The 24,043-nt window shown below is 37.4% G+C and overlaps 2 protein-coding genes across 7 annotated transcripts; one reads left to right on the top strand and one right to left on the bottom strand.

Annotated features, from left to right (window-relative positions):
* Positions 1-1,678: 1,678 nt before the first annotated feature.
* LOC103712617 (uncharacterized) lies at positions 1,679-8,610 on the bottom strand. Of its 6 annotated transcripts, none has more exons than XM_039116308.3 (6): positions 8,063-8,610; positions 4,255-5,947; positions 3,714-4,089; positions 3,292-3,621; positions 2,509-2,693; positions 1,679-2,373 (listed from the first exon to the last, which is right to left on the bottom strand). In XM_039116308.3, exons 2-6 carry the CDS (start codon positions 5,942-5,944, stop codon positions 2,351-2,353), a joined length of 2,604 nt encoding a protein of 867 aa, XP_038972236.3. In that variant the 5' UTR covers positions 5,945-5,947; positions 8,063-8,610; the 3' UTR covers positions 1,679-2,350. The 6 variants fall into 6 exon arrangements, 4 of the variants coding, with proteins under 4 accessions (XP_038972236.3, XP_038972237.3, XP_008797405.4 ...); XR_015973274.2 differs by having other exon boundaries at positions 1,807-2,373; positions 3,292-3,536; XR_015973275.2 differs by lacking the exon at positions 2,509-2,693 and having other exon boundaries at positions 1,679-2,266; positions 3,292-3,536.
* A 3,247-nt stretch (positions 8,611-11,857) lies between these two features.
* LOC103712618 (uncharacterized) lies at positions 11,858-23,470 on the top strand. Its single transcript, XM_008799186.6, has 6 exons — positions 11,858-12,455; positions 12,542-12,765; positions 21,558-21,792; positions 21,863-21,948; positions 22,134-22,225; positions 22,877-23,470. Exons 1-6 carry the CDS (start codon positions 12,057-12,059, stop codon positions 23,143-23,145), a joined length of 1,305 nt encoding a protein of 434 aa, XP_008797408.4. The 5' UTR covers positions 11,858-12,056; the 3' UTR covers positions 23,146-23,470.
* The last annotated feature ends 573 nt before the right edge of the window (positions 23,471-24,043 follow it).

A 24,043-nucleotide genomic window follows, 5' to 3' on the forward strand; every position in this document is an offset into this window, starting at 1 on the left:
TGCATTATGCATACTAGATCTCAGCATGTGAGATGAATCTGAATGAATATGGTTCTATTGAAAAAAAAATGCACACTAGAATTCATGTACGGCAAGCAATTTTTTTTTCCAAAAACGATCTATTGATGGTATAATTTTAATTAAATAAAAAAAGTTTATTTTTTTTTATTTCAATAGGATTCTTGAACTTGAGAAAACAAAAATATATCCAGAGATGGTACGGCCGGCATGCACACAAAAAATAAGAAATGATAGTTATATCTACATTCATAATTCTTTGGCGGATATAAATATAGATACAAGTATTAAACATATATAAAATTTAGTATTCATTTTTATTATAAACAAAGCTGAATATGAGTTGGATATTAATATATATATATATATATGTGTTCTAAATAAATATAAATACAAGTTGAATATTAGTTATATGTATATTTTGCTATCTGAATACGGATATAAGTTGGCTATTATTTAGGATATAAATCTGATTTTTAGCATAATTCCATACCAATACGGTTAAGGATCTGGGTCACCATATCACCAGTCCAAATGCTAGGACGGTTGGTTGGATTGTATTTTGTATAAAAAGTATTTTTTTTAAATTAAAATATAATATAAAATATTAATATTTTTATATTAAATACACCCTTTAAATTACATGGAATTAAATTCCACACTGCTCATTAATTACAGCTTAGCTAGAAAATAATGAATCATCTAATTGTTTGGGAAACATGCAAGAAAAAATTATGTAAAATATAAGAATATGTAGAAGCTAATGGTTTTTTATTATTTTAAAAAGTAAAAATTGAAAATATCTTAAAGAATGGCATAAAGTATATTCATTATTCCTTTCTTATCAAAGGAAAATATATGAAAAGAATTAATTATTGAAAAGAATTGACTTTTCATAAGTATAATATATTTTCATTAGGAAACACTAATTAGCATTATCTTAGTGTTTAAGAAGTTGACAACTGAACAATAGGTCAATGGCTACATTTGATTCCAACTTCTAATATCCAAGGCAAAATCTGCACGCTATAACCGATTTCCTACCAAGAAAATAATTATATCAGTTTCTTTTGATATCGGCCACAATACCAACAAATGCACATATCATAAGATCAGAGCAGACCCAAGAATGAGACTTCTCAGCTTGATAAGATGATTCATCCCTCAAATAATCACCTCTCATTGCTAAATTAAGTTTTAGTGGGTTTATTGCAGGAGACCTCAGATTAAGCTAGTTGCCTTAGAAAAAAAATAGCAGCCATTAAATGGAGCTATTATTAGGCAAAGAAAATTGATGGAGAAAAGAATGGATGTCTTTGATGGATGTCATGATTATTTTAAAAGAAAATTGATGGAGAAAAGAATGGATGTCTTTGATGAAGTGTTCAACTTAATACCACCTTTCTTTAGCAATTTGATTTGACATAGGAGGGGGAAGGGGGGAGAGACACTATAGCATTTCTCTGAGAATCTCCCTCAAAAGAGAGTGCTAAACCTGGGGAAAAAATGCCACTTCTCAGAGAACAACAGTAGGGATCACTGCCATGCTGGTTAGAACCATCCCCAGGGAAAGCCATCTGTTGGTAAAACTTAATTTTTTTCTCATAAGAAATATATAATTGCATAAGAAATGTCTATAAATACATAATTACAAAAGAAATGAGTCTAACCATGCATTGCAGTTGGCATGTCATAACTTTATTTAAAATAAAAATTGCCTTACATACCCCTCTGTAGAACAGTCAAACTCTCTCCATCTTCACTTGCATTCCACATGTCAAATACTAGTTTTGTTGTCTTTAAAGTTGATGTTTGTACTCATACTTCACAATTTTGAAACATGTGAATTGCAACATTCCACATGAATTTACTTCCAGAGAATCTGAAGTTTATATCTCCTTTTCTAAGATTAAAAGAACACCCAAAATAACCTACCAGCTCTATTTCATCTGAAGCACACAAACCACTGAATCACCTAAAAGCAGATTCACTTCCCTAATGTTGTCCCGTATCAACACATTGAGAGTGCTTCTCATATTCCATGCCTCTTATGCCCATGACTCCTTTCTGTTAAGTATCAGAAGCTCTTTACATGCAAGAGAGTCTTTTTATTCCTTCCCTCCTAAATCTACCACTTATCAACATAGAAATCTTCGAATCTATTTAGATGAAGAAAAGAAGAAGAAGTCTACCCAAAGAAGTATCTTTAAAAGGCTTGTTCTGTAGCATAGAAGCCTTCAAGCCAAAACTACAAAGAAAAGAACAGCAGATAATTAACAAATACCAGAGAACCAAAAATATTCTGATCCATGAATCCCCACATGCAGAGCTGTCAAATTACTTCAAAAGCCATTTCTGAAACAAAAAATCGGAATTAAAAATGATTTAAGAAATGGCAGAAGAAAAAAAATCGGAATTAAAAATGATTTAAGAAATGGCAGAAGAAAACAGCTGGCATTTTTTTAAACAGAAACAGTGATTGAGGCATACGAGTTGAAATCGAATCATCCACTGCTGATAACATAACCTGCTTCCATTGCAAGAAATGCCATGTTCCAGATGTTTGTTCGTTATTTGCTGAAGGTGTAACAAAGGCCACTTCATGACTCAGGAGTAGAAATGTTACCTCATTTCCAAGGTCCATATGACTTTTTGGTGAAAGTCCAAACATATAGCTTTGAAAGGAAATGTCAAAGAAACAACACAAATCAGAGGAAAAAACTTTTGAGACAGGAAGAAATGAGGTAGGGACGTATGTATGTAGCAACAGGAGGTCAAAAACCTGTCCTCTTATCATTGTCGATTTTTCTTTTTTTATTTTGAAGAAACAAGGTGGTTACATTGTTGAACAAATCTCAATGATATAAACACAGAAAGGTCATGCATCAATAGTTGGGAAAGAAATATGTGCAAGAAATGCTAATTTCGACGATCTGCTATGTTCTGATTTAGACATACATTCTGGTTATAGAAAGCAACTAAATTTTTGAAGGGGTAACAGACAGCTCAATTACACTAATACATGAAAAAGATGCACAAGATTCAAGGAAAGTAAAAAAAACAGAGTATGTCACATTAGTGACTTTGAGGAGACAATGCATGAGATGGAAGGTAACAATAACTTTAGTTAGTTCTAAAATCTTAAGGAGAAACTTCTGACAACTTTGATTTTGACATATGTAAAACCAGTTGACACTAGATATTCTATTCCTTGATATATCTTCAGGCAAAAAAGAAAAAAAAAATAAAAAAGAGGGCGAGAAGGCACATTACAAGAATTTCTTTGTCTTCCCCTTTGGATCAAGCCTACCACTAGCACCAGCTCGGCCTCCTCTCCCTCCTCGCCCTCCACTTGCATGCATGGAGCTAATGATCAGATTTTGTTCACCACATTGATCGCTGCTTGAAGGAGCATCTTCAATGATCCTTAAAAGCTCTTGTATAGGATTACTAGAGTGAGCAGCATGTTTCAACAATGAGTCCTCATCATCAAGGCCTATGAAGCACAAATCCTCCCACTGTAAAGCAGATTCATCCATAAGAGGAAGCTCCGGATTTATATCCCATTTTCTATGCGGACCATACTTATAATTTGAATTAAACCTAAACATGCATAGGTAGATGGTAAGAAACTAAACCAGAAATAGAATCAGCATCAACATTCTGAGATAAATTAGAAAAAAGAGGCATTCTACCGGGATAGTAATCTTAAATTGGAATGTATATACATCAGGTCATCAGCGCGACTTGGATTTAGCCTATTGTGCTTTGCATTGTAGATATAGCTATAGGTGCTCCATGGTCTCTCAATAGATGAAGTGCTAATTGATTGTGCAAGCACTCTAAATGCCATATCTCTCAACTCCTTTGTATCCCCTCCATGAAACTTCCACCACTGCAAAACATTGATTTTTGGATTTCTTGCATCTCTTTTAGCTGTTGCAGAGGAGAATTTTCCCTTCTTTTCCACAAAAGACAAGAACTGCACACGAACAGTATCTGCTTGATCAACATTTGGGTGCATTTTAAATATTGCAGTCATGGCAGCTTCAAATGTATCATCATCTTGGTCTGTCGTTAAGAAAAGGGAAAATATTATTGATATTTTGAAGGCAAGAAATATACCTAGTGCAAGGATTTGCCAAAACAGTCAAATGTTGTAACAGTAACAGAAGAGAATACGAATACAGTAACAGACAAAAAGGAAGGAAAGAAAGAAAAGAAGAAAATATCTACCTGGAGGACACCTCTTCCTACCCCCTGGGGATGGTATTTGGAGGTATTCTTCATCATAATACTTTGGGGTAAGGGCACAAGCTAAGCATTGCAATGGAACACTTGCCTTGTTCCATCTTAAAAAGACCTTTTCCCTGACAAGCATAAAGGTGTCCTCTTCTCCTCTCAAATTGTCTTTGATTTCTCCCAACATATTGTCCATTCTCTCACATACCTCTCCAATAAGGGGGCCATCTTGATCAGTAAATTTGATCATTTTATATATTGGTTTTATTATAGAAAGAGCCAACTGTACTGCTTCCCAAAAGTTATCAGACAGGACTGCTGCCTTCACAGTGTCTCCAGGAAGCTTTGCTTTCTCATCTAGGTTTGGAAAACCAGCCCATCTCTCCCATTGATCAGATATGACAGCAGCCCTTAAAGTTTCCCTTACATCAAGTAGAAGATGAAGAGTGATATAGTGTGATGCACACCCTCTGGCTGCAACTTTCAATAATTCTAACATTGGATAACTTTGGAAAATTTCAACAGTTTGGGAATGATATAAGATATATTTCACTATACCTTTAGCAGTTGTATAAGTCTGCTTAAGCCAAGGGAGGGCATTTATACAGTCCTTCAATATCAAATTGAGTGTGTGAACCATGCAAGGAGTCCAGAATATGTAAGGATATGTTTTTGCCACTTCCTCACTTGCAGCTCTACAGTCTGTAGCATTATCTGTGATCAACTGAACAACATTATATGGTCCCACTTTTTCAATCACTTCAAGCATATAGTCATGAATACTTTTATGGGACTTCTCAACCAGTAAAAAGTCAAGGGCATGTAGAAATATAGAGCCAAATTGATTTGAGGCCAAGAAGTTTATCAAGGATTGATTCTTAACATCAGTCCAACCATTTGAAACAACTGAAACTCCATATTGAGGCCACTTCTGCTTGAAATCCTCTAGTTCCCTTTCAACCCTGTCCCTTTCATTTTCCAACAAGACGGTTTGTGCTCTTTCATAAGACGGGCTTTTGTAGCCCAATTCTTTACTAATTGCTGATACCATTTCTTCCCAATATGGTGACCTTAGCACACTTAAAGGGATGCCATTAGCACACAAACAGCGTATTACTTTAGAATCAACATCATCTCTATCTTGAGTCGAATAATCTTTCTCAAATGGACCCACATAGGAAAGGGCTACAGAAGGTCCCTGTGATGTCATACCAGAATTTGTGTTGAGCTTTGACTTCTTCAGTGGAACAATGTTTGGTGAGCTCTCAACTTGCTCAACTTCCCTCTTAATTTGCATTTGTAGATTTTTGTCTGCCTTTACAATGGAACAATAGCCAATTCCTTTGCTTTCACCTTTTTTATGCCCCATTAAATGTGCATAAACACGTGTATAGGTGCCATGGTATATCTTCTGGCAATGTTTGCATTTGAAGACATGGGAACCCCCATGAGCATTTCCACACTTCTTTCCTTTTATGACATGTTTCCATAACACAGTTGCACTAACATCAGATTGACTTTCTTCTCCCAGTTGTGCCTCAAGTTCATCTCGTACTTGATCTTCTTCATTATAAATTAAACTATCCTTCTCAAACACAAAGTGTCCATCTGCAATAGCTGGAAACTCCATGCCCTCATCATTGATTCCCGTATGTTCTTCATCAAAAGGAGAGCTATGAGACATCCTCTGTAAATACGACATGATTCAAGCATCAAAGAATTGAAGACTAGGAAAAATTATTAGGTAACAATTCATAAAACCATCTTATCATCTAGTTTAATGGAAAGGGTCTTGACCTCATCTGTTTGACACCTAGAAATGACTGTGCAGGACCAACAAACATGGAAAGCATTGCTACACAAAACAGGTTAAGAAAATATTAATTTTTTTTAAAAAAAAAGAAAAAGAAAACTTCACCTCTCTTAGCATGATTTGTGTTATTTAAAAGGGCAAATCTGATTAGTCCCTTTCACTTGGTCATTCAGATGGTCCAATTTCAAAATTCATGAACCACTTTGATTTATAGTTCTAACATACTTACTTGTAAGAATAAAAGCATAAAACCCTTCTAAATAATACATACCAAGAACCCATTCAGCTCGTAAGGATTTGCCCTGATAATCCTCATTGTGCAAATACACAGTAAGACCACACAATGTCAACTTAGTTTCAGAACTCCTAGGTCTAAGAAAAGGCCATTCTCCTCAATAACATTCTCCAATAGTTGACCACTTAATTTGAACACATTGGTTGCTGGCTAGCCCTAATGAAATTACATGCACAAAGAGACGAAGACCAGAATTTATAGAGTGAAAACAAATGGAAGCCTCTCATTTGAGTATTCAGTAGTTGCACATGTGGAAGCCTCTCATTTGAGTATTCAGTAGTTGCACATGTAGAAAAAAAAACATGGAGAACAGAAAGCTAGTCCATAAAAGTGAGCTTCAGACATAATTCCTTACATACTACTACTAATCGTGCATTGCTTTTTTCCATCTAACATTTTTTCAATTTTCACATAAATTAAAGAATTAAAGTCAAAGTTTAATTTTATTTTTAATTACTAAAAAATTAATGACATTTTTTATGATTTTTTGTTGCACTAACTCATTAAAGTGTTTCTAGCTTTATAAAATCTTGATGGTTCCAATACCCTCCCGCTTTCTCCTTAAAAATCATTCTTGCTTTTCTTGTGAATGCTCCCTTAGTGAGGAAGCGGAAAAGAAATAACTTTACAAGGGACAGATTGCAGTATCAATTATAGTACCCCTTATTAAGCAACTAAAAAACAAACAGAGATCAGGAATTGTGCAATAGTGTTTTATCAACAAGCTCTTTCTTGAACAAGTTTTTCAAGGAAGCTTCACACAAATAACCAAACTTCTTCCTAGATCTTTCCACTTCTTTATTCAAACCAATTTTAATTATTCTAAAAACTAATCCCTCTCAACCATCTCTAAGTCCTATCACAGCAACTTCTTGAACCAAAACTCAATTCAGGAAAGAAAAAAAAAATATCAATAGTCCGTAATTATATAAGCAAAAGAGCTGAAGCAGGTTTTGGTATGCAAAAATAAATAAACAGATACGCAGAATTCAAGGAAGCAAAATGTCCTCGTATTCATCAGAATGGAGAAGGTTGTCGATATATCATCCTTCCACTTGGCCGCCCAAAAGCATTTCCAGTCAACCAGTTAAACAAGGATTAGCTATCACTAAGAATTATGAAGAATTTCTTTGTATGCAATAAAATATTGTTAACCTGTCTTAGATTACCATTTTTGAGCTACAAAGTGGTCATTAATCCAGTGCACGAGGAATTCAAGAACAATAGAACGTATCCAAAAAATAATGCTTGTTGGGCTCTACATGAGAAGCTTGTTACTAAAATCCAAAATCTGGACCAAAAACTCCTCTCTTATATTAAATTTTGTAAGAATTCTTTATTAATAAAGAGAAGGATGAAGAGCAAATAGAAGTGTGAGGATTAACACATATTCATGCGATAAAAAGCTAGAAAAATAGCAAGGTTAAAAGTTTGGACGGTGAAAGTCAAGAATAATATGTGACATGAAGCAACAAAGATGGGTAATTGTACGAGAAGCACCAGAAATCATAGGGAAACCACAGAGAAACCAGTGGAAACCAGCTCACAGAAGTTTCTCTTCCTGTTTCACAGCTCCATCATGTTTCCCCTCGGAGTTTCCCGAGTTTTCCCAACAGCCAAATTCATAAACAAACTAACCCCAAATTATTAAAAGAAAGGAAAGAAATGAGAAAGAAAGAAAGCAAAGGTGGCACCTTTGGCACTATTTTAACCTGCCTTCAGTGACTCAAGGGCTCCAATCAAAAGCGCAAACGAAGTAAAGCAATTCCCCCCGTTCAAACAAACCCCCCAGTTTTGTCCAAAATATTAAAGAAATGTCCAAATCATTCTCATCTTCTTCAATCAAAACCTTGAGCGATAAAATCTCAAAAAGCTGCCATCTTTGGGATTGCCACAGCCAAAGGAGGCGGCGCCGAGGTCGATGTCCCTGGTGCTGGCGCTATGGAGCTCCGAGGGCATTGCAGGGACTCGAACCGAATGAATCAAGGAATTAGGGCTCCCTCTTGGACGACGGCGGGGGGCCGAGGTCGCATGGCCGGAGAACGATTAGAGCCGGGGAATGGAGAGAAGTCGGGCATCAGAGCTCCCTTTCTCTCTACCTTTCTCACTCGCTCGCTCGCTCGCTCTGTCGACGGAGTCGGAGTCGGGTATCAGGTAACTCAGCTGCTCGCGCGACCCCAAAAGGAACCCCGCCAATGAGGGGTCGCATACGGAGGAAGATGGGAGCCGAAGTTTGCGGTACGAATTAATAATGTTGCGAATTTCTATTTTCTAATGTTACAACAAGACAATTTAGTACGTGTCTTGTTTCATTCCTGAGGGACCGCTTGGATTCCCATAGGACAAGCTGCAGGTCGCTCAAATTGCTGATATAGGCCAACTTATTTATATACCTACAATTTAAATTACATATTAATTTGAGCTAACAAATTAATATAAAAAGAGCCACTCAAATAGGTACCTTAATTTATGTAAAAAATACTTTTTTTTCTTTTTTTTCTCTCCTTCACTGCGTCTTTTTCTCGGCATCTACATTACTCTATACTCTTTGTACTCCCTTGCCTCGCTCTTTTCCTTTACCTTCCACACCCTCCCTAAGGATTGTACTATTGCCTGCTTCCTTCTCATAGACACTCAAAAGTACTCTTATCTTCATGTACGTCGAAGTGTTTTGATCTAACACCTGATAAGATACCCAATGTCTCTTTGTCAGAGAACAACTTCAACTACAAGGCTCCAAATAATTTCTAAAAATGAGTTCGGTTAACTAATTGCCTTGAGCCATCGAGCCAATTGCAACCAATCTTTTGACCCATGATAGATGCATGGATACGGATTGGGCTCTATATTGGCCACTTGATGCAGTCTACCTAGACACAAACATGGATTGGATAGAAATTTGAAGTCAAACTCCTCTGAGTTGCCATCTTCCAACCGCCCATGATTAGGCCCGTTCAAACCTCGAGCGCCCTATTTGGCTCGCCCGAGCCCGGAGCATTTCAGTCGGACCTGATTTTTAAGCTCAACAGGCCAGACTGAGCCTGAAATTAGGGCCACCTAGTAAATAAGCCGAGCTTGGGTTCAGATCAACTTGATCTCAGACAGACCCTAGCTTGCTGCTTTTTTTACAGGTAAAATGGTCAACCAACCGAACTCTGATCCTGGATTTTTCCATATATACAAGAATGCCCCTCTGGAGAATCAGCTTTCCCCACCGATAAGGCTAGTTTAGTAAATTAATCAAACCGATTGCGCAAACTAAATCCGATCTACATATGTATTTACAAGTCCGCCACTCTCATGGAGCAGCATCCATCACCCAAGGGCTACTTTTGTAAATTAAATCAATCCTATTTCCTGGGGAAAATACGCGCTCGTCGTTCGAGCTTCAAAACACGCGTAACTTGATCCTGATCAGACGGTTCCTATGCTCCCAAAATTCTTACCGCCCGTGGTCACCGACATTGGGAACCATCATTTGGACGGCCAGTGACGTAGGGCCTTCTTTCTTTCTTTTTTTTCTTTTTTTTTTTTTTTCTGATTCTTCATACAATACATGTACGAATACATCCAATAAAATTAAAAAATACATACTCGTGGAGTGCCTATGGCAGCTCCCTTCTCCTGACCAGAAGGTGTACTCTGAGTAGAGGTGGCAAAATATGACCCGACCCGCCAATCCGATCTGTGTTCGACCCGCCAGGTTTGGGTTTGGCCTAAACATGTTGACCCGTTTAACCTGTTTATTAATTGGATCAAATATAGGTTTTAGATGTCTGATCCTTTTAACCCGTTTAATATATGAAAACCCGTAGATATATTTTAGCTGCTTTGAGCAGATGGATGAATGAAGTTCGATCGATTGTTAAGAGATCAAACCCTAGCTCTGGCTCGCATATCCTTTTCTGCTCCGCGATGGGGATCAAACCCTAGATCCATATCTCCACTCCGCAATGGGGATCGATCTCTTCCACTCCTGCGATCCGGGCACCGAGGACGTCTACCTCTCCAAGATCGAGGGCGACAAGCAGTACGCCCGACGATTGGAGCACAACAAGAAGCGGGAGGCTCTCTAGAGGTACGAGGAGCTCAAGAAGCGCGACCTTGCCGACAACTCTGAAGACTTCGACAAGGACGAGTCCTCGTCCGACAATGGTAACGACGATCTCGTCGACTCCAATAAGAAGGACCTCCAGTTTTTTTTTTTTTTTTTTTTTGCTAAAAGGGGACCTCCAGTTCTTTGATGCCCTTGTCAGGGTTCGAAAGAAGGACCCCATTGTCCTCCAAAAGGATGCAAAAATATACTCCTCCAATGAAGAAGAGGGGGAGGAGAAGCCCAAAGCTGCGAAAAAAGAAAGACCTTTGTACCTGAAGGACGTCATTGCCCGGCATTTGATCGAGAAAGGACCGGAATTCGATAGAAAGCCACTGAAAAATAATCCCAAGGTCGATGACAAGGAGCAGGAAAGGCATTCCTAGAGGCAGCGGAGAAAGAGGAGGGCAAACAGGTTAGTAGGTTACCTGTTTAACGGGTCGGGTTACCTATTAAACATAACAGGTTCAGGTTGTAATTCCTGACCTATTTATAAACAGGTCGGGATCAGGTTTATAATTTTTTGATCCGACCTGCATCTGACCCAACCCGTTTATGTTCGACCCGACCCGATTGCCACCCTTCACTCTGAGTGATGGGCCGCGTAGGCAGCCACCCAGTCGGCCGTCTCGTTGGCTTCTCTAAATACATACTTGGCCTGTAAGGCCACCCTATCCCTCATCATCATCCCTATGTCCCGGATCAGGGGGTGGTCCGTGTTCTTACCTCTCGTCCCCCTCCGAATCTATCCGATAACTGTGGCCGAATCGCCATCCAAAATGATCGAATTGGCCTGCAATACCTGCCGCGTATATCGAAGACCTGCCTAGATAACTTGTAACTCCATCTTTGGAATCGACGTGTGAAATAACTGCAGCCACTCGTTGCCACCATTGTTTGGACCTCACATTAATTTTACTGTAGTAGTTTCTACGTTCCAATTGAAATACGAAACAAGAACCGCTCCCTATTAGAACCGTCTGATTGACTCCAGATCAGATATGTCCGGCATCTTCTAGAAACGAAACGCAACCCTCAGGATATCGATATCATCGCGATAAACGAAAAGGGTGCGATGGACATCCACCGTCGAACTTAACACGTGGACGAAGGTCACGAAACTAGTCAAAATAATATTTTAAAGCAAAATATCTTCATTTTTATCTAACTTACGTACTTCCGTATATTTTTAATTATGCCGTATCTTGATCCTCCGTCGGAGAGCCGAAGGCGGCGCCCGGGATGGACGGTTGAGATGAGAGATTCTACTCAAGCGCAGAGAAATTTGAAACGGGCCAGCCGGCATCCGTCTACCGCGAGGACTGAGGGTAATCGACACCAACGGTGACGGGACCGCGAAATTTCCTTACGAAAAGAATAAATAAGAGAATAGAATAGGAGGGGTAAAATAAGGGAACGGGAGGCGGAGAACCACAGGCGCCCCGTCACCGGCACTTTCTCCTCCAGATCCAAAACCCTAATTCCCCGATCGCCATTACCGACCTCGAGAGCTTTGAAAGGCGATAGCCTCGCCCCCAAATCTAGGGTTTCGAAACCCCTTTTACAGGCTTCGAATTCCTCCAATTCGACGTCCGATGGCGGGCTCCGGGGGTTTGTCCTCCTCCTCATCGTCGTCGTCGTCGGCCCGTGGCCACGGCGTCGATCGCTTCTACAACCCGCCGGCGGTCAGGCGGCAGCTTGAGCAGCAGAAGCTCCAGCAACAGCAGCAGCAACAGCAGCAACAGCAGCAGCAACAGCAGCAGCAATCGCTGCCGCAGCGGCCGGCGAGGCCGAAGGCCCGGCCGTCCCTTGTGCTCTCGCCGCCGCCAATTGAGGTGGCCGAGAACCGGGCCGAATTGGACGAGTCATCCTCGAAACCCTCGGTTTCTTCCTCTTCCTCTTCTTCCCCGCCCCGGCCACTGCCTCCTGCTGGAAATCTTGACCGGTTTCTGGAGTCGACAACTCCTGTCGTCCCCATTCAGTACCTCCCCAAGGTGAGGAAGTTGATTTTGTTTTTCGGGTGGGGGTAGGGTTTGTATGATCTGATTGTTTGACTAGTTGGAGACCTGGCCTGTGGCAGACGAGCGTAAGGGGGACGAGCGTGAGCGGGTGGAGGAACTACGAAAAATCACAGCCTTACTTTTGCCTTGGAGATCTTTGGGAGTCGTTCAAGGAGTGGAGTGCTTATGGTGCTGGAGTGCCGCTGGTGTTAAATGGCAGTGACTGTGTTGTTCAATATTATGTGCCTTACCTCTCTGCCATCCAGCTTTATGCTGACCCGTCGAGGCCCTCCATAAGATTGAGGTATGAAATTTGCATATTACAAAATGATGGCCTGTCATGTAATGATGTTCTTCATGTGGCAGCTTCTCGAGTTTGCAGTTTTTCATCAAGTCTGTTCTGTTTAATGAATTAACATTGATAAAAAAATAGATTTTTTTTTGATGCATTGAATTTTATCAAATCATACTAATTATGTCTAACAGAATTTAAAAGTCCAATGCTCAGTGTGATTCTTGAGATGTTCAAGCACTGTTGTTACAGTTTTGTTACTACTGCTGCTAATACTGGGTATAATTTGGTTTTTTTTTTTTTTTTGTGGTTGTATCCTTTTTCTTGCCCACTTCTTGCCTACAATGCAGGCGTCATGCATGCTTTGGCCCTCTTATGTGTGTCTATAGCTTCCTTAGTCGTGTCATGGTTGATTTACAACACTTTTGTTTATCCTCTTGTTCCATAATGTGGATGCATAAAATATCTAGACCTCACTCAGCTTCATTATAGAGAAAACTATAGTCATGGTCAGTGGGCTAACCTATTTTTTGTTGAGATGTTAGTGAGCATCACTGATAGATGTCATTAAGTCTGCCCAATCGTGAAGCTTGGCTGCTAACTTGAATATTCTGGAGCATGCTTCAGCACATCTATTACCTGTCTTGAATTTTTATATTTGGCTATGCTGCCACAATAGCTTCTAGTTTTGTAGGCATGTAGACCTGTTTTTCATTGTATTCTTGCTGCATATTGTAGAAGGATCAAGGGCATTATCTCAAGTCCTGCAAGTGTTCGTCATTTTCATCATCATGATTATTAGAACACTATCTCTTTCTTAAAGTGTTTCTTGTGAACGTTGCAAAAAAAAAAAAAAAAAAAAAACTTTTTGTAAATGACAATGAAGTACGTTAACCTGTGTTGTAACTTTAAGCTGAACTCCTGCATTGATTTTCATGTAATTTGACCAACAATCATATTTTACTATGCCGTGCGATTCCCAAAAGAAACCAGCTCAAACCCAAAGTAAGTAATTAATGGAAAAGGCCATTATTACCTCAAATAGTCTGACCTTGTTTTTTACCTCCATTTTACTGTATCTCAAGACATCTACATCAAGAAGACACATATAAGTGCAACTTGGAGTTTGTGACCCTAGGGTTATGTTCGTAACATCTACCATGTCCTTTATCAACTAAAAGTATATTGAAGAAGTAGTGCTACACATGGATTATTGCAAGTTCGTTTTATAGTGCCATATCTTATAAATATCCATCTTTTAATGCTCTTCCAAAATCTTTGACATTTAGTAGATGGAACCATGCAAGAAAGCTGTTGCATTTACTTCATTAAGACTCACCCCAGCTTTCTCTATTTCTAAGTCTCTTTTGCCATTTCCTTTTTTTGTGAAATCAAACTATTGTGGATCTGTTGTTGGGGTTTGAACAGAACCGGGCGCCAGCTCATTTCTATTTTTTTGGTCCATGTCTGGTCCATAATCGGTGGATGAGTGGCGGCTAGTGGATGAGTTAACCCTGCAACCTCTAAGAACGAAGGGGAACCTTTTTTTTCCTTGGTTATGGTTATTATGCATGTTAGATTGCTATTGGCCTGGATATCATTTTTCATCTTCATCTTGTGGAGTGGATGGAAGGATGGCTATATTAATATGTTGAAGGGATGAACTTCCTGTAAGATAACATTTTCACTAGTTCTTCATTTCAGTGGTTGGCATCCTAATACTTACATGATCTGGTTTAACTTTTTGAAGTTTGACTTTATTATCTTCTTTAGCTTTTCTTTATTAGGAGGCTTATGAGTAGAAAGTGGTGGCGAGTGGCAAGTGGTTTGTTAGTTTAGTAGGATAGTGAAATTCTGCAGGGAGGGTTTATTGTATGTTTGCTGTTGGGTGCTAGACCAATAGGATAGAGTATCTAAGTGAGGAGGGAAATATTTTGGCCTTCCCTCTCTCTCTTTTCTATATCTATAAGTGTGTATCTCTCTGTTTGTTAGGCCTGGAGTGGTGGGCATGTTTCAAATGGGAAGTCAGGTTGGTGGAATTTTAGGAGTTGTTTTTGGGTTTATGGGGAGGGTCTTAGGGCTTGGTGGTGTGGGAGGATAGTTCGGGATATTGTTTGTATTTTTCGTTTTTATATTCAATATTTAGGATAAGAAAGGGTATTGGCAAAATCTTGAGAGATGCAACTTGTTATTATCTCTTTGTTGGAGTTTAAAGATTCAATATTTAGGAATTTATTTTTGAAAAAGAAAATTGCTTTTTTTGTCTATATGGATTCTATTTTGAGTAGTGTCTGTGTTAAAGAGTTTTTTTTTGTTTTTAACACTATAGTTGCAGTTGCGGGAACTCTCTCGTTGTTAATATTGTTTTAGATTTCTTGTTGTAAGATGCTCTGCAAAATTTGGTAATCAATTCTTTAGTTAGATGGTTCTCTCTTTCATGTTTTAGTTTCTTTCATTCTTTGTCATCATTTTCACTTCTTTTTCTCCCATTCTCATACCCTATATGTTCTTCACATATTTAAAGCTTTCCCTATCCTTTTATGCTTTGCTTCTTTCTAATTCATCATCTCTCTCCTCCCTTTTTTATTTGTCATCTTTATCTATTGGTCCATCTATTTTTTGATTATTTTGATAAGATAATTTTTTTTAATCTATTCACTTATTGTTTTGATGTGATATTTTTTTTTTAATATTCTAATCTTGTTATATAAAGCCAAACGTCTATGAGGCTTCTGACATCTGCCATGGGATACCCTTATTTGTGCTCTATCCTGGGACAAGAGATGCTAGAACTTGTTCTTCTTTTTCTCATATGATGAATTCTCAAATATTGATTAGTTTGGTTATTAGAGTGGGTAGACTAGAACCATCGTCATGTCAACCAAAGCCAATGGTTGTAGGCTAGAGGTTTATGTTGGGAGAGGTTTGTAGAAGGATATCTCTGTTATGTTGCTCAGGAATTGTTAGTGGCAAGAGCTTAAGTAAGGTTGTTTTGGACATTTAAGTTGCATTGCTTGCTTTGTTGGTTGGATGTGCTGATGTTAAGTGTGGGGATAAAAGTTGATGTTTTAACTTGATGCAAATTAGCTGGTCTTCTCTTTGTAGATGGACCCTCGAGCCCAATAATTTAATATGTGATATTCACATTGTTGTTTGCATTACTGCCACTAAAGACAACATGACTGCCATCTTTTCCATCCTATCTGCGCTCATACTCAAGTTATCTCATAGATTTTTGAACAATACAAAGTGATTATCATGTTCACCTTTTTTGCACCTTCCTCTAGTCAGCTTGTAGACTTTGTAGCAGGCAAAACATCTAAGAAGAACTATTGAACTATTAAGAGACATATATTTTTCTTGGCAAAATACTAAAATTTAATCAAAAAATGGTAAACAGTTGATGGTTACAGACCTGCTTAAAGAATTACAAAAACCTTTGAGGCAAGTCCTTGAACCAAAACCTACTAAGAATGCTGGACACTAAAGGTTATAATTTCAAAGACAGATATATTGTCTCAAGCTGCTGCTATGGAAATATAGCATTTAGATTGTGATTAGATAAAATGCTGATAAAATACATGTGCAAGTCCATCCCATCTACATCCTTTTAAATCATGATGCTGATAGAACAAGACCATCCCGGACAATCTCATTATATGCTTTTCAAGATCAGTCTATGGACAACGATAAGTTCTGCTTGAATGTCTAGCATCATAGCACAATTATGTGTCTCCAAGAAACTTCCCAGAAGGATCTCCCTGCCAAAAACACTATAATTAGGAGCTGTCACCGTCTAAACAATGCAGTAGTTCTTTTAGCTAATACAATATGGATAGTCTTATATACCTTGTTTAACTAGTCAATTAGCTAAAAATTCTGATGTTCTCGAATCCCTCTTTTCTTGGGAAGCGTTAAAGTGTGTTTTCCCTTTACCAAATTTTTGTTCAAATGAAAAAGAAATTATTGCATTCCTGTGGTACAGATTCTTAATTGAAAATGAGAGGCAGGACAACTGAGTTGGGATGTAATTCCCTTCCATCTCTGGAACATTTTTTTCATACTTAATCTGAAATCAATTCATCCCCTAAATCCAGCCTTTCTTTGAGTTAAACAAAATCCCAGTTATAGACGGAGCTTACTGCAGAAATACCTAAAGATGTCAGATTCAAACAATGAGTGCATACATAAAATGACGAACAGCAGAAACCACTATACATTATTTATTTCTCTCGGAATAGTGGAGCTGTATATGAGATTCATGTGGAGACCTGAGAACAAGGTTCTTGGGCGTTTATAGTGGATAGAACAAGGTTGTGGAGCATTTACAGTGGATATATGTCTACTCTTTTTGTTGGAGATTATTAAGATCATTGTAAGGAGTATTGATGTATTACTTTGCATCTGCTTTCCAATCAAAGAAAAATTATGAACATTGATTCTGATGTAGCATAATGATTATCGGTGACTTTGACATGGCCACCATTTTAATTACAACATGCAATCCTCCCTTGAATTATATACTCCAATTGAACCTCAATGGAATCTCATTTTGAGATCTAGATCCTTAAAACAGTGGATGCTCTCTTTACTTGGACTACTTGTTGAAGAGATATGATGAGGTGAATGCTAGATGTCTCAAAGAAGCTTTTGATTTTCTGATGGTGATTCCATTGCGGTAAGTGAATTCAAGTTTGTTATATTTAGGTTAGATGAGGGAGAATTATTGATGCTTCTTTTATAACTAAAGTAGATTAGGGATGCTACCGATTTATGTGGCACCTTGTGCACTCACGCTCATACAAACATCCATGGAATGTTGGATGTGGACGATAGCAAGGTGTTCATGAGGCATGCCTTTTATGTAGTCAAATAAATGCCATCGATGTCATGGAGTTTTATGTTTTGTTAGATCAACAACTTTTAGCTTAGTTTGTTGATACCTTTCTCACTAAGTGAGAGATCTTGGATTCAAACTTGAGCCAGGGTAAATAACCATCATGTTTTTGAAAAAAAGAGAGTAAAACACTTGATTTTTGATACTAGGGCCTGTTTGGCATTGCCCTTATTTATTGTTTTTCAGGTTTAAAAACAAAATTCCAGAAATCGAGACAAAAAGACATGTTTGATGCTAGAAATGATGAAAGTAAGAAATTCTTACTTTCAATATTTTAAAAAACAAGAAACTCATACTTTACCACCACCTCCAAAACCTCCTCCACAACCACTGCCACCTCTACCACCGTGCCGCCATTGCAACCACTGTTGCCATTGCTGCCACCCTGACCGCTGCTGCTACCATCGTGAGCTTTACCACATAGCGAACTCCTCCACCATCATTGTCACTATAACTACAGTCGCCATCTCCATGACAACCGCTGACATCATTGGTGCCTCTCAGTAACCAACACACTGCTACCTCCACTGCCTCCACTGCTACTACCATGATCTTCGCTGCCATTGCTATTTTTGTTTTTAAAATAACTAATTATACCAAAAAGATTTATATTTTTGAAAATGAGAAAAAACAGAAACAATTTTTTTTATTTCTGAAAATAAAAAAATTAAAGTGATGCCAAATGGCACCTAAATTTATGAATGTCATAATATGAGATCCTAAGTTAGGGGAAATGTAAATCATAGGAGTTCTTAAATCTTATTTAGATCATTGATGTTATTAATATTTGTGGCAATCATGCTTATATGAATGCCAATGAGATGGCAGATGTGCTTATTAAGGGATCTAAGAGTCCGTCTGCAAATACAGAATAGGTCAGAATTCCTAGAAGAAGAGTATTTGTTTACTTGATGCTATCATCAGACAACTGGAGTTTGTGATACACCTTCATACATGTCATAAAGATTAGAGCATTGATCTCAATATGTGTCTTGGACTTTGATTCATCTCTAGCTCAAAGTTGTGGTTATATCCCATTCAATGCCAAAGTGGAAGATTTCTTCCATGTTTTAGTTGATCTAGCCTACATCTTTTTATATTCAAGGTTTTCTTATTCGTAGATGCCTTCTTTACCTCAAAGTGCCACATTCATACTCTGGTACATGCTTTACAGCTAATTCACCTTCTTTTTAGTCAGCTATGTTATTATATCAAGACCAAAATATTTTGTTTTGGATTTACTAGTATTTCCTGTCCTTGTTAAAGACTGCCATTGATTGTCATTCAAGCAACCAAAAAAAAGTGGCATACCTAGAGTCCCTCATATAACGACATGTCAACATCACTACCTAATTTTAAGTTTCAAATTTTAAAATATTCAAGGAACTTTAAAATATATACTTTTCTACAAATTCCTTCTTTTTAAGTGTATTTTCAAAGTGTCATTTCCCTGTTCTCAGACCCAGATTTGTTCCATGTTCGTGCTACCTATGGGTCATTCTGATTATGTGCATTGTATTTTCTGTGCTTTGTCTGCAATATCTCTCAATTGTCTACCTATATTGATACCAGGAAATACATCCACAGGCTGTTCGGGGTAGATCACTAGATCAGCAGGCCCTTCTGTTTTTGCTTTCTGAGCTCTGGTTCTGCTGTATCATCTTGCATGCCTTACTGTTGTTGATGTCTTCTACTTCCTGTAAATAGTTTTTAAATTGTTTTCTCTGCTTCTTGATGTTTCTTAAATTCACAAATTTTGCATTCGTTTCTCTTCACCCTTAATACATCTTAGGGGTTTTTGCATATATAGCCTCCAAAATATATAAAATTGTATGAATACCCTCATAAAATTGCTATTTGTATGTATATCCTCATAAAATACTTATTTTTCTTGTATACCCCTTTTTTACTCTTATATATATATATATATATATATATATATATATATACCCAAACCATCTAATGTCGTTAAAAAATAAACGATTTAAAATTAGAATAACTAAAATACCCTTACAGGTAGACATGAAAAAAAAAGTATATAGATATACATGCAAATAGCAACTTTGTGAGAATATTTATGCAATTACGCATATTTAGGAGGGTATACACTTAAAGAAGTCCAATAAAAAATGATCAAAATTCAATAAAGATAATTCATTAATAAAAAAAGATAACAAAAAAGATTAAATCATATTAATATCAACTCTTATAGGATAAATCATATTGCTTTTATGAAATTTTTGCCTCAAAAACAAACAACCCAACATATACAAATCACTAAAAAATATTATACTAATCTAAGCATCTATAATTAATTTAAATTTGATATGCTTTAATCTTTTATAAATAAAGAAAGATATGTAGATGCCATAGATTCAATAATGATTATTATACCAAAATCAAATGAAAAATAGCATTACTAAAATGATCACCAAATATTTCAACTCGACCAAGTCAAGATCTTAAAAAAATGACAATATGAGTCCGTTTTTTTTTGACTTATCGATCCAACTGAATTATAAAAGACTTTGCAAATTTCAGCTGAATTTTGATTTTTTTAATAGATTTTTTGAATGTATATCCTTCTAAATATGAAAAATTGCATGAATACCCTCAAAAAGTTGCTATTTGCGTGTAAACCTTTATAGTATTTTTTTGCACATCTACCCATAAGGGTATTTCAGTTATTTTAATTTTAAGATGTTTATTTTTTAACGACGTTAAATGGTACAGGTACATATGCAAAAAAGAAAAAAAGAAGGATATACATGCAAATAGTAATTTACGAGGGCATTAATGCAATTTTGTATATTTAGGAGGGTATACATGCAAAAAAAACCTACATCTTTTGGACTCAATATTTATGACCTATTATGTAGTATGCCTGACTAGGTATTAAATATAACATCACAAGACCCACTCGCAACTGCTATCATATAAGATATCTCCTGATGCTAGGTATTTGAGAAAGCAGGCTTTTTACTCATTTTCATTACAATTTGAATTACTAAAGCACTATATTTGCGATGCTATGTAAAATATAGCTTCATCTTCTTTTCATGGGTAAAATAAGAAATGTTTAATTTGGATCCATCTTGTTGCAAGTTCAATAAAAATGTGAGATAATTTCCCTTCATTCCTTCTGCACTTAAAATATAAAAAGAAATTGGCAGGAAATTTTACGGTATTAGAGAAGTGGAAGATACGCTTATGTGCAAATAATTAGCACGAACACTGATAACCAAAGTATACTTGTGGTATACAATTTTCATTATAAAGACAGATGACATGAGCATGCTGGAAAAGTTCTTTTGGGATAGATCATGATCTACTATATTGTTTTTAATAGTTCTGACTTGAAATGCAGTGGATATATAGTTGATAAAATGTCAAGTAAAGGATAACAGAATAGAAATTCAGTTCCAATAAAAAAAAACTGCGTTCCAAGCTACCACAATATCTGGACACTGGTGTCCAATTAAGCAGACTTATATTATGCAGAAGCAAGCTGAAGGAGAATTTACTTTATAGTTGCTCTTCTGTGTTCCCTAATGCTTTTTTTTTTTCAAATGAAAATACATGAATAGTTGATCATGTACCTGAATATTAGGTGAAGCAGATTAGATAGATATTGGAATCAAAAACTTAATCGGACTCACGTACATGAGTGTGATATTCATGCGCATCGATTTTTATTTAGAAAGACTGTTACAGGACTAAGTAAAAAATTTCTCAATTTGGTGTCACAAAGAAGCATATGTCTTGTTAGAGTAACTTGAAACATTTTTTTTCATTTTTGTCATGATGCTAAAACATTAAGTGCTGTGCATGCAAGAATACGAAATTTGATATGATTGCTTGGTCTTGACGGTGTCATATATTTATACTATCTCTTGCCCATTTTAAGGCGGCCTGGTGAGGAAAGTGATGGGGAACCTTACATGGATACTAGCAGTGAGGGCAGTAGCGAGAGTGAAGCTGACCAGTTAAGGGAAAGAATGGCGTCCTTGGGGACTACAAGCAGCATGGGCCAGGAAGGCTTTCTAAGCAATGACAGTGAGGCTTGCAATCCAGCGATCCTCCCAGTATTCGAATACCTAGAGAGGGATCCACCATATGGAAGAGAACCGTTAGCTGACAAGGCAAGTTTAATCTTAAGTAGTTAACAGATTAACCATTAATGCATCCATCTGACACGGACATGTTTTGCAGATATCTGTTCTTGCAAGTAAATTTACAGAGCTGAAGACATACAAGAGTTGTGATCTGCTTCAATGTAGTTGGATGTCTGTTGCATGGTACGATTTTCATTACTCTATTGACAGCCTTGATAATCATCTTTCTCCGGCAGCCACTTTGTAGAGGCTACATGCTGCTATATATTTCTGTTCTGGATGATCTGTTCAGTAACCTTCCTTCACCGGTAAAGCATAATTCATAATGTATGTACACCTGATCTCTGTGTACAATGTTTTTGTTGCAGGTACCCGATATATAGGATACCAACAGGACCGACATTAAAGGATCTGGATGCGTGCTTTTTGACGTTCCACTCACTAGCTACACCTCCTAAAGGTAAGTGTCTTTTAACCACTTATCCAATGCATACAAAAGGGTAGAAATATATCTTACAATTTAATCAATTATAACTAATATTTCAGACCTGATGAGACTCCATATGCAAAGGCTGAATCACATGAATGAAGCAAGCACTACCGTTAAGAACATGCAAATGCATATTATTCTTTGATGAAGTAATATCATGAGACATTGTTTTTGATGACACGCACACACATATAGGGTTTGTAAAAGCACTCCCTTGCTCTCCCATGTTCACACCTCTGTGACTGTTTATTTTCAAAATGGAGAGTAATCCACAAGTCAATTATAAAAGAGAGGAGATGCTTACCAGAGGATGACCCTGGAGGCAACTTAGGTTTCAATTCTGTAATAATTAGGGTAAGCCTAGAGTAGGGATTTCATTTACAGCTCCATAAAATCCTCTCTTATAAGTCTATTTTGAAAGAATACACTGAGAGGGTTCTGTAGTAAATGCATGTCCTTCATAACCATCTTTCTCCAAACAATTTTATTTTAAGAGCGCCAGGTAGATCGTCACCTCGTCTTCTGAAGTGAGAGAGTAGCATCTACGTTGAGATGTTTGGGCTCATGCTGTTTCATGTGTCAGAGTTTTGATGTTTGATTTTTTTTATTTTTTTTTGGCAGATACCAGTGGTGCTCATATGGAGGCTGCTGGCTCCTGTAGTATAAGGAATGTCAACAGCTCGACTGCAATGTCTACAAAGTTACCATTGCGTGCCTTTGGGCTTGCTTCATACAAGCTCAGGGGTTCAATTTGGATGTCCGATGGACTGCATGAGCGGCAGCTAGCAAGCTCGTTGCTGCAAGCTGCCGATGAATGGCTTCGCCTTCGACAAGTAGATCATCCTGACTACTGGTTTTTTATCTCCCATTACAATACATTTAGGAGGTGAGAGTTTTCTGGTTCTGTAAATGCCTCTTTTTCTAGTTGGATAATGTATCGATCAAGTCATGGTGCTAGACCTGTGATTCCAAACGCTCGTGGCATACAGTTTCTACTCTGTTTGTAACAAATTAGCATCTTCCATCCCTTAGTAGATATGTTTTTGAAATCACAAAGATATGACTGGTAGTTTTCTTTGAAAGAGAACTTGTGGAATTGACAAAGAGGGCTTTTACCATTTGGTATTTTAGGCATGTAAAATATAATTGCATGCAGTTACATTGAATTCAAACTATGTAGATTGGGTGACTTAAGATTGGTGTTGGCAGCATAAACAACGTTGCTATTGTTCTTTTGTTGTTGGTTGCATAGAGAAGGTTCCTCCCTTTGGTATTCTCCTTTGTTATTTGTTCCTTTTTTTAATCTTTCCCAGCGATTGGTTCCTGGCCTGTTACATGGCAATGATTTCTTAAACTTACAAAAACAACGTTTCCTTTTTGTATTTTGGTTTGAAATATCTGATTAGATGGCTATTTTGAATATTTGGTTATGCAGCACCTTGTTTTTCCCCACCTTTTTTGATGAGAAATTCCTAAAGGTTGTTCATGAAACTTTGTTTTGAAGAAAGCTACTTTAGAATCATTTCCAGGATTGCATGGTGGTCCCATTCGTGCTAGATGCATGACAAGTCTATTTTATTCTAGATAAAGAGAGAGAGAGAGAGAGAGGAGTACTTTAGAATCTTGACCTGGTGATTGATTGGTTTCTTGGTCTAAATTCGGATTTGGCCAGGTTTGATGAGATTTTACTCGTACTACTAGCGAAATGTTATTGCCAAAGCTAAGATTGTTGTAGAATTTTTTTAAGTGGGATGTAGAATTTTTAGAAGTCTGGTTATTCTTGCCCTT

Source organism: Phoenix dactylifera, chromosome 14 (assembly GCF_051530095.1).
Source record: "Phoenix dactylifera cultivar Ajwa chromosome 14, Ajwa_hap1_PhDact_Kaust_v1.1, whole genome shotgun sequence".
Taxonomy (NCBI): Eukaryota; Viridiplantae; Streptophyta; class Magnoliopsida; order Arecales; family Arecaceae; genus Phoenix; species Phoenix dactylifera.